General features: G+C 20.0%; 3 protein-coding genes across 3 annotated transcripts; 1 reads left to right on the top strand and 2 right to left on the bottom strand. All coding sequences in view use genetic code 6, as the record gives it.

The window, feature by feature from the left end:
• Window positions 1–3,019: 3,019 nt before the first annotated feature.
• TTHERM_000627299 (transmembrane protein, putative) lies at window positions 3,020–7,496 on the top strand (the record flags this gene model as incomplete). Its single annotated transcript, XM_012798471.1, has 4 exons — window positions 3,020–3,572; window positions 3,625–3,840; window positions 3,960–6,179; window positions 7,429–7,496. 4 exons carry the CDS (start codon window positions 3,020–3,022, stop codon window positions 7,494–7,496), a joined length of 3,057 nt encoding a protein of 1,018 aa, XP_012653925.1.
• Window positions 7,497–8,413: 917 nt separating this feature from the next.
• On the bottom strand, window positions 8,414–12,216 carry TTHERM_000627298 (cyclic nucleotide-binding domain protein; the record flags this gene model as incomplete). Its single annotated transcript, XM_012798470.1, has 12 exons — window positions 8,414–8,507; window positions 8,716–8,805; window positions 9,094–9,183; window positions 9,369–9,458; window positions 9,712–9,801; window positions 10,085–10,174; window positions 10,449–10,538; window positions 10,837–10,926; window positions 11,229–11,318; window positions 11,597–11,686; window positions 12,071–12,120; window positions 12,178–12,216. 12 exons carry the CDS (start codon window positions 12,214–12,216, stop codon window positions 8,414–8,416), a joined length of 993 nt encoding a protein of 330 aa, XP_012653924.1.
• Window positions 12,217–15,160: 2,944 nt separating this feature from the next.
• TTHERM_00628320 (hypothetical protein) lies at window positions 15,161–15,867 on the bottom strand (the record flags this gene model as incomplete). Its single annotated transcript, XM_001019518.1, has 3 exons — window positions 15,161–15,306; window positions 15,352–15,438; window positions 15,489–15,867. 3 exons carry the CDS (start codon window positions 15,865–15,867, stop codon window positions 15,161–15,163), a joined length of 612 nt encoding a protein of 203 aa, XP_001019518.1.
• Between the last annotated feature and the right edge of the window lie 306 nt (window positions 15,868–16,173).

Here is a 16,173-nt window from a genome sequence, read left to right as displayed (position 1 = left end):
TGCTATGTTGATTTTATCTGATCTGTTAAATTATATTTTTCAAACTAGATCTAAATTTTATTTTGATTAATTTGATTTAAACAAACCTAATGAATTTTGAAAATTTTAACATTTTTAATCAATCAATAATCTGTAATAGTAAAAACAAATCACAAAATCTTTTATTAGACTAAATAATACTTTTACTAAAATAATTGATTGTCTGTCATGTATTTCATTCAAGATACCTTTCGTTATTTATCAAATAAATAAAATTATTTATATTTTTCAATGAATGCTAAAGATAGCAAATTCATTTTATGTATAAAAATTTAATTAAATATATTTTCTTAAAATCTACTAAAAAACAAATAACTTTGATTGATCCTTGGAATGAATTTATTTGTTACAATTTTTGTAAATTTATACTGATTTTGAAGTATTTGTCTAGTTGAATAAATAGTAATATGATCTAATGTCGTAATAGTTTAGTAAATTATTAAATTTATTCATAAAATTAATCAAATATCAACCAATATTTAAAATTTTAGATTGATCAAATTTTTTTTACTTAATTTCACTCTTTTTAATTTAAACAAACAATAAAAATCATATTTTATCTTTGAAACAAAATTTTTACTCTTAAAAATTTAAATTTATTTTAAATATAGAATATTTATCATTTACAAGAGCAAGAACACTATTTTTATTTATGACATCTTTAATTTAATTTACAAATTATATTGTTTTTACATGTAATATCCAATAAGTAGAAATATACTGTAAGGTCTCATTAATTCACCACAAATTATATTAACCCTAAAAATTAAGAAAAATTTTTTAAATTAATGCCTAAAAAATTTTCAAAAATTTATGGGGTAGTGTTAAAAAATGAGAACTACATTATATATATATTTTTTTTTCTTTACTCTATTTATATTTATTTATTTACTTTTACAGATGTTGATTATAATTCATTGGCAGATATGCTTTTTAAGCCTTTGATTGTTAATTGAATTATGAAAGATAGATCAAAATAAATCTATCTGCATATCTATGATTATTTTACAAATCTAAAAGTAAAATAAATCAGAAATAATTGGTACTTTTTTTAATTTTTTTAATCAAAATTTATTAGTAATATCATAAACCAGTAATTATTTTATATTTTAAATAAATTGATCAAAACATTTAACAGAGAAGAAATAAATATTTTCAGGCAAACAAATCACCATTCAATTTACATATTTATTTTCTTATTTATTTTTTGATTTTGTGTAAATATTACTTTTTTTTAGCTTTACACTTAAAAATAACTTTGTGAAGAAAGTGGTCTGTCTGTTTTTTAACATAAATATTAATTAGTTTAATATATAAAGTATTTAAATAAAATAAATAGTTAAAGATTAAAACTAAAATGAATACTATTAAGGATAAGGCTTAAATTCAATCTATTTTTACTTCATATTATGTTGAAATATTTTGGGTTGCCTTTAGGTCTTTTCAAAGAAATTTTTCTATTTCTTTAGCTCTTATTGTTTTAAGATTCTTCCAAGAGTTAAATATGGCTTTTGTAAACAATGGAGTTAAAATTACAGAGCTCTAAACAGAACAGCTTAATTATTGTAAATAGCTTTTTTAATACAGCTCCTTCTATAGACTTTTCTAGTTATTATTTGACATAAACACAGCTCAAACTATATCTTTCACTTTTACATTATTCATCAATTTATTTTTGATTTTCTCATGCTTGGGTTTATTCATTTACTCTCGGATTATAAAAAATAAACATGCTAAATTAAAAAGGATAAGCTTAATTCCATCATTTATTTTCTCGGTATATAATTATTTGCTTTTCTTACCTAGTTTAGAAGCCACTACAATAATGATTAGCACTTCTTCTCTTCTTTCAACTCATATATTATGCTATTTGAATTTCATCTTTACTTGGGGAACAGGTAAAATTAATTTACAACCAGTCAACAAATTTATTAATTTTTTCTCTTAAAGCTTTAATTTAGGCAGCTCATGATTACGATTATACCTTTGATGATACTGATTAATTATCTAAAGCTTTTACCAGAGTTGATATTTTAATTGATCTCATAGCTGGTGTTTGCTGTTTTCTATCTTAGATATCGAAATAAGAATATTCTTTGATAATTTTTTTGTTTTATTCTTTATTCAAAATTTGTGCTTATTTTTATAGAAAAAAATATTATTCACTATTTTTTTCTTTAGTTTATGCTTAATTCTGTTGCTTCCAACTGCTAATTAGTATCGTTGCATTAATTAGCTTTTTAAACCCTTCTAATTCATTTGCTTTCTTTGTGTTGATCATAATACCTATATCTGCCAAATTAGGGATATAATTAAAAAAGAAGGTCGAAAGAAATATTTATAGAATGGGTATTTGCTGTGAAGATCTCTCTAACTTTTCACCTCATTAATTAGATATATTTATTAGGCTGATTAGTTAAAATTAAAATTATTTCTATGAAGACTATATGGAGCATAAACAAGGAGTTTTTTTTGAAAGCTTATACATTAATCACATTAATTAATGTCAAAAGGTCAAATCTTAATAATTCTGCTTTTGCTCTAAATTCACACCAGTAATTTCAATTGATAAATTTTAATATTCTCTTCTTCAAAAAAAAAAAAAAACAATTAAATTTCTCTTCAATATATTTAGGACTAGTTTAGCAGTTATCCTTCAAACAGAAACATAGAAGATATTTTAGGATAATAATTCAGAAAATAGTTTGTGTTGAATTACATAATTAATTTATATTAGAATTATTTAAATTAGGTCGACTATTTTCATAAAAAGTATATTGTGTTTTCATACTTAAGTTTTTTAATAGAGCAAGCAAGAAATGCAAATAAATCATATTAAGAGCTGTTAAAAATAGAATAAGAATTCACCAAACATAAAGATTGGAGCTGTTTAATTTATACAAAGATTCTTATTGATAGAGTTTCTTCATATGATAGCTAGAATTTTGTTCATTAAATAAGTGAAAATTAAAAAATTAAAATGTATGACCCAATTACTTTTGATGCGCTTATGAATGAATTCTAATTCAGCTTAAAAACATAGACTTATAAATAAATAGAATACTTTAAATATCTTTGTTCGGATTACTTTAATTTAGACGAGCTTATAAATATCTCATAGAATAATTTAAATGGAATTCAAAATGTTAGAGCTCTTTAAAAATAACTATATGATATTCATATAAATAATTATGCTCTTAACAACCTTTCACAAATATTTTAAATTACTTTAGATTTTTATAATTTTTCTAGGAAAAAGTTGAAAAAATAGCAAGATTAGAATTAAAAATAATATGCTTTTTAAGAATAAGTATTTTCTCCATAGTGTTGCTCAGTTTACTGCAGTCTTATTGGTTAATCAATTGACGTTAAAAGAGTTTCAAAAAATTTTGAGTAAATATTCGAAATGGAATAAATTAGCATTATTGGAAAAGATACCTCTTACTTACTACCAAAGGTATTGCATGACGCTCACAAATTGTCAGTTAATGAATTTATAAACTTTGGAAACATTGACTGTGTTTTAAACTAAGGTAATTAAATTATAACTAAATTAAATAAAAAAATACTTTTATCTTTAAATAGGTGAGAGATTTACATTTGCTTTAAACGGTAAAGGCTTCATATTTCCAATAAATATAAGAATAAAAACTGAAAAATTCTCAAATGATTTCGGTGTAACGACTTTAATTAAAAAAATATAAGATTCTAAACATTATATCATTTTTAATGAATCGTTTTAAATCACTGACATCAGTAGCTTCATTTATGAAAAAATATTTTCAGAAGATTATTCATTAAGTAATTTATTTCATTTTCACTATCTGCTTTTAAGAAAATTAAATTTATAAAAATTAATTTAAAAATATTTAATTATTTATCATTCATTTTTATTAAAAAATATTATTTTATTAAAAAAGACGAATTGAAGGATAAGCTAGTTTGTTATTTTATTCCGTTGCTTGGGTAGATTTAAGAAAATAAAGCTCTCCTGTAAACAGAAGATGAAGAAAATTTGTATTAAACATGCCTACTGCTCAAAAAGACTTATAAAAAGAATTAAAAATTGGCAAAACTTTAAACCTTTATATAAAAAACCATTTAAAATGAAGATAGAATATTCTCTTTAGTATTTAAGATAAGGAGTCTTTAATCAAAGCATATGAAGCATATTAAATACCTAGAGATTGAAGAATTTACAGAATAAAAATCTATTTTAGATAAAAAAACCTAGCTTAATTTATTAAGCAGGCATCTGAATATAGATTTTATATTTTAAGAAGATGAAATTGGTTAAAAAAATAATGAAAATAATTCAGAAATTTAAGACTACTCGCCTATTAAAGATGATATATTCTAAATATTATCTTTAGATAATTAGAAGATCTTTGGAAAAAATGAAGAATTTATTAATAATTCTAAGTTAGAGTAAAATAATAATTTGGAAAATTACACTTAATTAAATGTTTGTAGTAAGTTTTCGAATATAAATACTAATGAGATAGGGAGAGAAGAAAATATAAATACAGAAAGAATAAACTCTTAATATAAGTATCTTTAAAATAACTCAGCTTTAAAATAGAGTTAGTAAGAATTACAAAGTGAAATTTTATCTTCAAAGCATGAAATAAACAGCTTTTAATATTTATTTAATTAATCTAATAGATTTTTAATTCCTAATTCTCGTTAGAATTAATCAAATATTAATTGTTTTTCCTCTTCAACATTAGATAAAAGTTAAGATTTTTCTAGTCTGAAATAAAAAAGTATTTACACTAATTAATTGCATTAAAAATCATTAAATATCTACCAATAATCTAATATCAATGTGAATAATACAATAAATTGTTAAAATATTAATTATAAACCTTTTATTATTAGCAGCTTTAATTAGAGTTAGGCAGAAAAATCTTCAGATTCAAATTAAAGTATTTCTTAAAAAAATAAATAAATAAGAAATTAAGTATAGGCAAACATTAGAGATGAAGAGTTTTCAATAAACAAAAGCCAGTATATTAAAAAATAAATCCTCAAAAATAACTCAAATAATTATGTTAAAAAGTAAAAAAAAATTATTCCGATCAATGAAGAAGATTAATATTATAAAAATTCATTTAATGGGAACAAAAGCACATAATTGTCTTTGAGAAAAAGAATCACAAATAAAATTACTTAAAACTAGAATACTTAAATTATAAGAATTATTATTTTCACAGGTTTAACCTCAATTATTTTTCTCTAAGCAAGTGTTCTAGCCTTTTATTTTTTGAATAAAAATAATTTGGATTCTATTTCAAATTTGTTTAAAAAATTTAATTCTGCTACAATAATAAACGAATCAGTTTTTTAATTTACCAAAGAACAGTCTTTTTCAATAATTGCTTTTAATTTTTAAAATGTTTTAAATTTAAATCGCTTAATGGTGGATCCTTCAGATCCTTCCAAAAATATTACTGAGCTAGCTTTCAGATAAAATATTAGTAAAAATCAATCAATAAATGCAGTTAAGTAATTTAGCAAAAATATTAATAACATTCTTTAGTCTAGAGATGAAGAATTCTTTAAATATATTTCAGAAACTAAGATATAAACAATGAGTGATTTTTATGATCATACAATTTATACTCACTAAGTTGCGAATAATACGATTTTATACACTATGCTTTTATTTCAGTCATGTTTGAATTAGTTATACTTGCAAGGAATCAAGGGCGAATACTACCCTGAATCAGTTGTTTTTGGAAACATTTAGGTCTTTAACAGTGCAGTATCACAAATTCAAGTGATGATTAATGATTAACTAATTAACTAATATGAAAATCTTAAATAAACCTAATTAGAGTAATTAATTTAGATATTAGTTTCTGGAATTTGCTTAGTAATTATTGCAGTTCCATTCTTGATTTATTTTAAGTCTCAATAATACTAAATAATTAAGCTTTTGGGATCGTTTCCTCCTTCCCTTTTGCAGTATTACATAAATATACTTACCATTTATTCCAGCTATTTAGAATAATTTGAAAAAAAGGAAAATCAAAATAAAATAAAAAGTTAATAATTCGATTTAAAATAAACAATGAAGTCAATAAGTACAAATCACCTTTTGCAAGTATTTGACTCTTAAATATAATAGTAAGAGAGTAATAATAATAATAAATAGAATTTCTTAAGCAATATTAAATAGTTTGATTCATCATTTAAAACTAAGCAAGTTTCTAAACGATCAAGGCAAATAGCATCTTTCAGCAAAGAAAAGGCTTTTAAATTCAAATACGTTTTAATTTCTATATTAATAATATTGCCTTTCATGGTTCATCCAGCTTTTAATTTAATAAGTATTAATTTATTTGTAGATGAATCGCTAACTGCGTTAACTTAAAGATAAATTCTTTTAAGTGCTTCATAATTTATTCTTATCTCTTAAGTAGTTCATTATAAGATCTGGGAAATAGCTTTTGTTCAACCGTATTTTAATTTCAACTTTTTTTATTTATTTGGAAAAAATGTTACTTAGTAAACTGAAAATGTCATGGATGGCATAAAAAGCCTAACAAATTATGAAACTAGCTCAAGATACGACTATTCTCAAAGATAAATATACTTCGATAATTTGCTATTGGATAACGTATGCAATTATATTGATTAGATCAATATAGAATAAACAAAAAATTTTTATTTGAAAAGCCGCTTAACCAGTTAATAATGCTAAAAATTATTAAGTGGTAGTTTTTAAAGAGGATTCATATTATCATTTGAATATTTAACAAATTTATACAAAGATTGGTTTTTTATGTACGAATAATATGCAGCAATACAGACTGAAACAAATTCCTTGTAGCAAAATGTAACACAAAGCATAATAAAATTACAATTTACTAAAAATAATCTTATTGATATTTAAAATTCGAACATTCTTATACAGTAATTAATTTTCTCATTTGAGAACTTCTTTTTAAACTAAAACGAGAAATACTCTGAGTATATAATTGAGGTATTTACAATATTAATAATTGCTCAGATGATATTAATCTTTTTTGCTATTTCAGTAGTATGGGTATCCCTTTACAAAAAATTTAAAAAAGAAATCAGCTAAATAAAGCTACTTTTAACTAACTTTCATATTGACATGATTCTTAAAAATGAGCTAGCATTAAAATATTTTAAATAAAAATGAAATAAATCTTAAAATTAATTAATTAATAAATCAATATTTTTATTTTACTTGTAAAGTTAAATTTATATTTAATAAGAATAATACCTATAAAATGTTTAAATTAATACTTATAGCTATTTTCAGAAAATTATTTCTAGAGTTAGAAATATAGAATTAGTAGAATAATAAATATTATTTAATATAATATTTAAAAAATTAAAATAAATAAAAAAAAGGTTTTGAAACAGGTTTCGAACCTGATAGAAATTTTGCCTTGAAAAAAAATGAAGGCAAATCAATATGAAATTGAAGAAATTATATTATCTAAAATAAAAAGATAAATAATATAAATATATTTTGAAAAACAAACTTAATATTTGCATATTTGTTAAAGCAAAGAAAAAATACAATAGAAAAAGAAATTTATTTATTTATTTTCATTTAAAAATAATATCCATATTAATATTTACTTTCATCTTTTAATTTTATATAGTAAATTAGGGATGGATTGAGAGACTTAATTCAAATTATTATTAACAGCAAATGTAAGCAATATAAAAGATAATATTGAAGAATATCTTTCATTAAAAATTTATAATTTTACTTACTCTTTGTTTGAATTAAAAAATAAATTACATAAAATTTTAAGATTAAACTTTCTAAATTAATTCAACTTTCTATTTATATTTATTGAGCAAATTATAATAATAATAAAATATACAATTTGATTAAAATTATTAAAATATTCTTTCTTCAAATATGAATATAATATTAAATTTGATATTATAACATTTTTGAAAAAAAGATTAAATTTAAAGACAAAAAATAATCTAATTATAAATAAAAATGAATCAAAAATATAAAATTATATTTACTTAAATACAACTTTATTTAATTCTTAAAATTTTATTTTAATAATAGTAAAATTAATATTTAGTTATATTTATTCAAAAGAAGATCAATTTTTTTATCTAATATGTAATCTAGAAGTAAAAATTATAATTTTAATTGAATGCGTAAAAGAGGGTATCAAATAAAAAATGTATTGTATTTATCTAAATTATCTTTTTAAAAAATCTGCATATGTATTCTATTTGTATGTAGCCTTGAAAAAGGCAGTACCCTAGGGTGCTATACATATATATTATATTTTTAACATATTATATTCTATTATTCAAATATTTAATATTTATTCATCATTTTTTCACTACTTGCTTATCATCAGAATTGTATTTGAAGAACAACTAAATTTTTTAGTTTGAGACAATTGTTTTTAACTTTCCATTATTATTATGATTCATTGATTTCGTTAAAACTTTTATTATAAGTAGAATAAATTACAAAAACAATTAAATACAACAAAAATTTTAAATTAAAAATTATATTTAAAATTAATAAATAAAAAAAAATTAGCAGAATAAAAATAAATAAATCAAATAATAAGCAAATTAAAACAATTATTTTGTTTTAAATTCATTTATTTGTATATATTAAAATATAACAACCCAAAAAAAATAAACTACTTAAGACCAAGTTTCAAATATAAGAGTTTAGTGCAGTTTGCTAAACCAGAACTTAAGCTTAATGCACCGATCGCACCAATTTAATTGTACCTTTTTAAAGATTGAAATAAAAATTTATAATTAATTAGTTAGTTAGAAGGAAAAAGTAAAGAAAAAATATAAAATAATATTTAATTAATAAATAAAAGTAAAAGTTGAATATAAAAAAGCAGCTAAATTAAGAAAGATAGAAGAGAAAAATAATAAAATAAAATCTTAATAAACAAATAAAATAAAATAAAAAGCTAATAAACAAATTTAATAAAGTTTTTTAGTTTTAAATTCATTTTTATAACTAAAAATATCACAATCCAAAACAAACAAATAAACTGTTATTACATAAGATTAAGTGTCAAATTTGAGAGATTAGTGCAATTTGCTAAAGCAGAACCTAACTCTGATGCACCCAATGTACCAATTTAATTGACACTTTTTAAATATTAAAGAAAAAATATGTAATTAATTAATAAGTTAGAAGGAAAAAAGGAAGAAAAAATCATCAATAAACAAAATAATTTAAATAAAAAGCTAATAAACAAATAAAAAAATTATATTGTTTTAAATTCGTTTTATAACTAAAAATTTTACAATCAAAGCAAATAAATTGTTTTTACCTAAGATCAAGTGTCAAATTTAAGAGATTAGTGCAATTTGCCAAACCAGAACCTAAGCCTTATGCACCAAATGCATAAATTTAATTGCCACTTTTTAAATATTTAATAAAATACATTTAATTAATTAGTTTTTTAGTTAGTAAGTAAGTAAGTAGGTTTGAAGTAAAATGGAAGAAAAAATATAAAATAATAAGAAATAAATATATTAATAATAAAATTAAAATTTGAAAATAAAAAAATAAGCAAAAAAAACACAATTCTTATAAACAAGAAAAAGAAAAATAAATTATTTAAAGCTAATAACTACAAATATTATTATCCAATAATAATTAGCTATTTTTACCTAAGTAGAAGTTTCAAATTAGAGAGATTTGTGCAATTTGAAAAAGCAGAACCTAAGCCTTATACACCCTCATCACCAATTTTACTGCCACTTTTTAAAATATTGAAGAAAAAGTATTTAATAAATTAGTTAGTTAGAAGGAATAAAGTAGAAAAAATATGAAATAATAAGAGATGAATTAATTAATATCAAAAGTAAAATTTAAATATAAAAATTAGTTTAATTAAGAAAGATACAAAGGAAAAAAATAAAACAAAAATTAAAAATAAAATAAAAAGCTAATAAACAAATTAAAATAGTTATATTGTTTTAAATTTATTTATTTTTTTTTCACTAAAAATATCACAATTCAAAACAAATAAACTATTTTTACATAAGTTCAAGTGTTAAATCTGAGAGATTAGTGCAATTTGCTAATTTAGATCCTAAGCCTGACACACCTCTATCACCAATTTAATTCTTACTTTTTAGATATTAAAGAAAAAATGAATAATTAATTAATTATTTAGAAGGAAAAAAGAAGAAATAAAATAAAATATTAAATAAAAAATGAATTAATTTATATTAAAAGCAAAATTTGAAAAAAAATGGAAAAATAGAAGAAAAAAAAAACAATGATAATAAAAGTAAAAATAAATTAAATAAAAATCGAAAAAAAAATTAAAAGAATTCTATTGTTTTTAATTCATTTTTATAACTAAAAATATCACAATCCAAAACAAATAAACTGTTATTACCTTAGATAAAGTTTCAAATTTGAGAGATTAGTGCAGTTAGCTAAAGCAGAACCTAAGCATAATCCACCAAATTCACCAATTTAATTCTAACTTTTTAAATATTGAAGAAAAATATATAATTAATAAGTCTATCAGCTAAAAGGAAAAAATATAAAATAATAAGAAATAAATTAATTACTAATAAAAGCAAAAATTGAAATGAAAAAAATGAGTTAAATTAACAAAGATAGAAAAAACAAATCAAAACACAATTATTATAATAAAAAAGAAAATAAAAAATAAGCCAAATAAAAAGCTAGTAAACAAATTATAAGAGTAATATTGTTTTAAATCCATCTATTTCTTTTACTAAAAATATCATAATCCAAAAAAAGTAAACTGTTTTTACCGAAGATAAAGTGTCAAATTTGATAGATTAGTGCAATTTGCTAAACCAGAACATAAGTTTGATATACCTTCATTACCAATTTAATTGTCACTTTTTAAATAACGAAGAAAAAATATTTAGTTAATTAGTTAGTTAGAAAGAGTAAACTAGAAAAAATATGAAATAACAAGAAATTAATTAATTAAAAAAAAAACAAAAGCTGAAAATAAAAAAATAAATGAGTTAAATTAAGAAAAATAAAAAAAAAGAAGCACAACTAGAATAATAAAGAAAAAGAAAAAGAAAAATAAATCAAATAAAAACTAATAAATAAATTAAAAGAGAAATATTGTTTTAAATTAATTTAATTTCATAACTGTAAATATCACAATCCAAAACAAAACTATTTTTACGTAAGATTAAGGGTCAAATTTGAGACATTAGCGCAATTTTTAAAAGCAGAACCTAAATCAGATGCACCTTAATCACCAATTTAATCGTAACTTTTTAAATATGGAATAAAAAATGTTTAATTCATTAGTTAGTTAGAAGGAAAAAATATAGAAAAAATATGAAATAATAAGAAATTAATTAATTTATAATAAAAGCAAATTCGAAAATAAAAAAATAAGTAAAATTAAGAAAAGTAGTATGAAAAAAAACGCAAGCACAATAAAAAATAAATCGAAAATTCAATATAATAAATTAATGAGTTTTGTTGTTTTAAATTCATATTTATTACTAAAAATATCATAATCCAAAACAAATAAACTGTTTTTACCTAACATCAATTGCCAAATTTGAGAGATTAGTGCGATTTGCTAAAGCAGAACCTAAGCCTGAAGCATCAATTTTACCAACATAAGTATAACTTTTTAAATATGGAAGAAAAAGTAAATAAATAATTTGTTAGATAGTTAGTTAGTTAGTAAATAAATAAATAAAGTAAAAGTTGAAAACATAAATAATTAAATTAAAAAAATTCAATCCAAAACAAAATAAATGATTTTTTAAAGTAAAAGTAAGTGTTAAAGTAAAAAATTTTAAAAAAAATATTAAATAATAAAATGAATAATGAATAATATTAATCAAAATTAAAAATGAATTTAAAATAACTAAAAAAATATATCTTAAATAAAAATGAATGAAAAAAGTTGAGAATTTCTATTAGAAAAATAGCATTTTTAAATAAATTGAAAAATTAATTATATTGAAAATAATAATAATAATAATAATCTTTATTAATTAAACAAACCTCATATTAATTTCAACATCTTATTGGGAATAGAGCGAAGAGTTTATAAACTTTTTTTTATTAAAAAAAATAAATTTAAATAATATTCTTAAAAAATTAATAATTACTGTTTCGAATGACTAGTATTTCTTATTCTATTATATCATTTTTTTTTATTTAAAAATATTGAATAGCAGCAATTAATGAAAGTTTAATTTAATTAAACTGGATGAAAAGAATAAATAAATAATATTAACTTATAAATATGTTTTTATGATGAGATATCATAAAAAAGTTGGTATAGCATTCATCATTTAATATAAATATTCCAATTTAAAATATGCACTTAAAAGAACTAGAGAATAGTACAGTTAGTCATATGTTGAAAATATTCTAGTAATTATTGCACTTAAATATTATAAAAATATTTTATTTTTTATATTTTTCTATTTAATAGTACAGTATTAAGGGGAGGGAAAATTAATAATATCTACAATTATTCTCTAATTAGATTTTTTTACAAATTTTTTAAAAATTTATAAAATATTTTATTTTTTTTTAAATTATGAAAACAATACTTACTTTCATATATATTTTAGTAAAAATAATTTAAAATTTTTTAAAAGCATACAATCATAAAGTCTGATATTTCATTTTAATTATATTAATATTACAAATAACAATTAAATTAATTTATCATTTCCAAGATTCTATTCTTGCGGTAGCTCTACCACAAGAATTTTAATCCTCTAAGTGCTTTTGAAGAAGCGTTAACTAAATTTAAAAATTACAAAAAAATATTTTATTCAAAATTGTTATTTATGTGAATTAAATTCTAAAATTAATAATGCTATTTTATTTGAACTAAAAAAGTATTATTTTAAGTAATAGAAGGTGTAATATTTTTATTAATTTTTTCATATAAAGTATGAATTTTACATTTATTTTCTTTAATGAAAATTATTATTTATTAATCAGCAAATATCAAATACTTAATTAAGTTGCTATTAAGTAAGTAAGTAAGTTATATTTGAAATTCAAACTAAAACTATCTTAAAATATTCAAAATATAAATAAATTACTTTTAACAGTTATTTAATGTTATATTATACAATTTATATTTTTGTCATTTATTTAACACAAATTTGATTGAATATATTTATTTACATACTTAATTTTCTAAATTTAAAGCTAGAATTAATGAATTTTATTGTGATGAGTATTGTTTGTTAGTTTTACATATACTGGTTATATCTAATTTTTTAATTAAAAAATAATTCGTCTATGAACATTTTTAAATGATCATCACTGTTCTTTTAATATGTAGTATTTAAAATAAGTAGAATTGTATTACTATCTAAATATTTCATACTTAGTTAAGCTAATACATATTTTATAATTTATTTTTAGTATGTCACTTATGATCCGTAATGTTTCCTGTCATATTAATAATCGCTATGAATTTATTAAAGCAAAGAAAAAAAAGTCAAATAAATAAATAAATTATTTTGCTATGTCTGTCTGCTTGTATTGATGCACCATTTACACTTTTTTAAGATGAAAAATATTACTTTTTAACTACTATATAAAGTAACATAATATCTTCTTCTAAAGCAAATAATTAATGTTTTTCAAAAAATAATAATTTATATTCTCTTTATTTAACTATTTATTTAGTAGCTTTTTTTATATTTTCTAATATTCAATAATTATCTTTTTTAACTTTTATTCTATATCCTATAATAAAAATATCTTTTAGATTGCTTGGATTGATATAAATTGAAATGATTACCAAGAAAAAGGTGTTTTTATAACAGAAGCAGATATTATGTATGAATAAAAAAAATATTTTATTTGCCTTATTTTAAAATTTCAGTTTAAATTATTTAAATTAAGAATTTTTATTTAAAAATAAAATTTACTCATTATCTTTTTATCTTTATTTATTTTTATTTTTAGTAATACCAAAATTTCTTATGTTTTTATCACTTTTTAAATTAATGAGTCAATTTTAAAATATAGTAAATAAGTCTGATATGTTTATTATGCAAACCAATTTATAATATATTTATTATAATATTAGAGTTTAGTGTTAAATTATTTAAATATTAATTGTTTTAATTGAATAAATCATTTTTATCTAAAAGTTAAGCGTTTTATTTTTAAATTTTTTCATATTTAGATTAGCTATAAAAATTTTTTAGATTTTCTTTTTATTATTTTATCAATATATTAATTGGTTGATAATTTAATAAAAATTTATATTAAATTTTAACAAGCTTTTAATCAATTTTCTAGTATATATCAATACATCAATTTATCTAATATTATTTTCTAATAGTTTGTTATAAGATGAAATTTATTTTTTGTAATTGTTTCTTTATTTTAATGTAAACCAATAAAATTAATTGCATTAAATTTACATTATTCTTAGTTATTACTTTTCTTTCTATATAACTCTATAAATTAAAATAGGACAGCCAGTATACAGATTTCATTTTGATTAATCTTTAGTAAAAATAGTCAGAAATTATAAGGAAGTTATTTGTATGCAAATTCTAATCAGAAGCTATTAAATATATCTCGCTAGAAATCATAAACGATCTTTTATAGGCAATTAAACGAATGTCAAATAGTAGACTGGAGCGATAATATATTTTCAGGTAAACAAATTAATAACAAGATAAATTTGTCTATCGATCGATGCTCATATTAGCAAAATCAATAAAATTGTTACTAAATTCTATATGTATTTTGTTTTAGCTTACATATATAATAGATACATAACGAGTTGGTGAATAGAAATTTATAACTAATTTATTAAATACTTTAAAAAAAATAATTTATATCCAAAAATAAAAAACAGAAACGAAAATTAAAATGAATAATTTTAAAAAAAGCAAATTATTTAATTCCCTGCTTAGTTTATATTATGTAGAAATATTTTGGGTTGCTTTCAGGTCTTTTCATAGAAATTTCAGTCTTTCTTTAGTTCTAATGATAGCTAAAAAATTATAGCAACTAAGCATAGCTTTTGTAAATGATGGCTCTCAAATGACAAAGTTTTAATCATATTAGCTACAATATTTTTAATAGCTTCTATCATGCAGCTCAATCTACAGATTTTTAACTCTATTACTAGATATAAACACTGCTCAAGATATTGCTTTTACATTTTTATTGAGTATTAATTTATTTTTGCTTATTTATAGCTTGGGTCTACTGATTTACTCTCCTTTTATAAAATACGATCATTCCTAAATTAAAAGAATTACCTTAATTCCGTCATTTATTTTCTCTACCTATAATTATTTTTTCTATCTTCCTAGTATAGAAGTTACCACCATAATGCTCAAATCGGAAATTTCTCTATCCACTCACATCTTATGCTATATAAATTTCTTTTTAACTTTGGGAATAGGTAAGCATTAATTTATACTCATTCGCCCACCAACAAATTTATTAATTTAATTAAATTTATATACAGCTATGCTATAAGCAACGCATGACTATGACTATTCTTTTGAAGATGTTGATTAATTGTCTAAAGCTTTCACAAGAGTTGATATTTTTAGTGAGCTCATTACTGGTCTGTTTTGTTGTATTTCATAAATCATAAAACAAAAATATTCTTTGATGATCTTTTTGTTCCTTTCCTTGCTTAAAATAGGAGCTTATTTAAAAAGGAAAAAATATTATTCCAAATTTTTCTCATTAATGCATATATAATTTACATGCTTTTAATTTTTGATTTGCTTGGCTGCATTTTTTAGTTAATTGAACTCTTTAAATTCATTTGCTTTGTTTGGATTAACCATAATTCCTATATCATTCAAGTTAGGAATATAAATAAAAAAATCAGTGGAAGATACTATTTATAAGATAAGTATTTGTTGTGAAGATCTTTCTCTTCTCTCACCTCAGTAATTAGATACATTCATCAGATAAATTTGTCAAAATTTAAATTATTTCTATGAAGATTACATGGAGTATAAATAAGGGGTTTTTTTTGAAAGCTTATTTATTAACCATACAAATTCATGCTCAAAAAATAACCCTTAGAAATTCTGCTTTTGTTAGAGATTTGCGCCAGTAAATTTATTTAAATAATTTTTATGCAATTT

The sequence above is a fragment of the Tetrahymena thermophila genome, assembly GCF_000189635.1.
Source record: "Tetrahymena thermophila SB210 genomic scaffold scf_8254584, whole genome shotgun sequence".
Taxonomy (NCBI): Eukaryota; Ciliophora; class Oligohymenophorea; order Hymenostomatida; family Tetrahymenidae; genus Tetrahymena; species Tetrahymena thermophila.
Note: the sequence above shows the minus strand (reverse complement) of the source record. Positions and strands in the feature narration are given on the sequence as shown.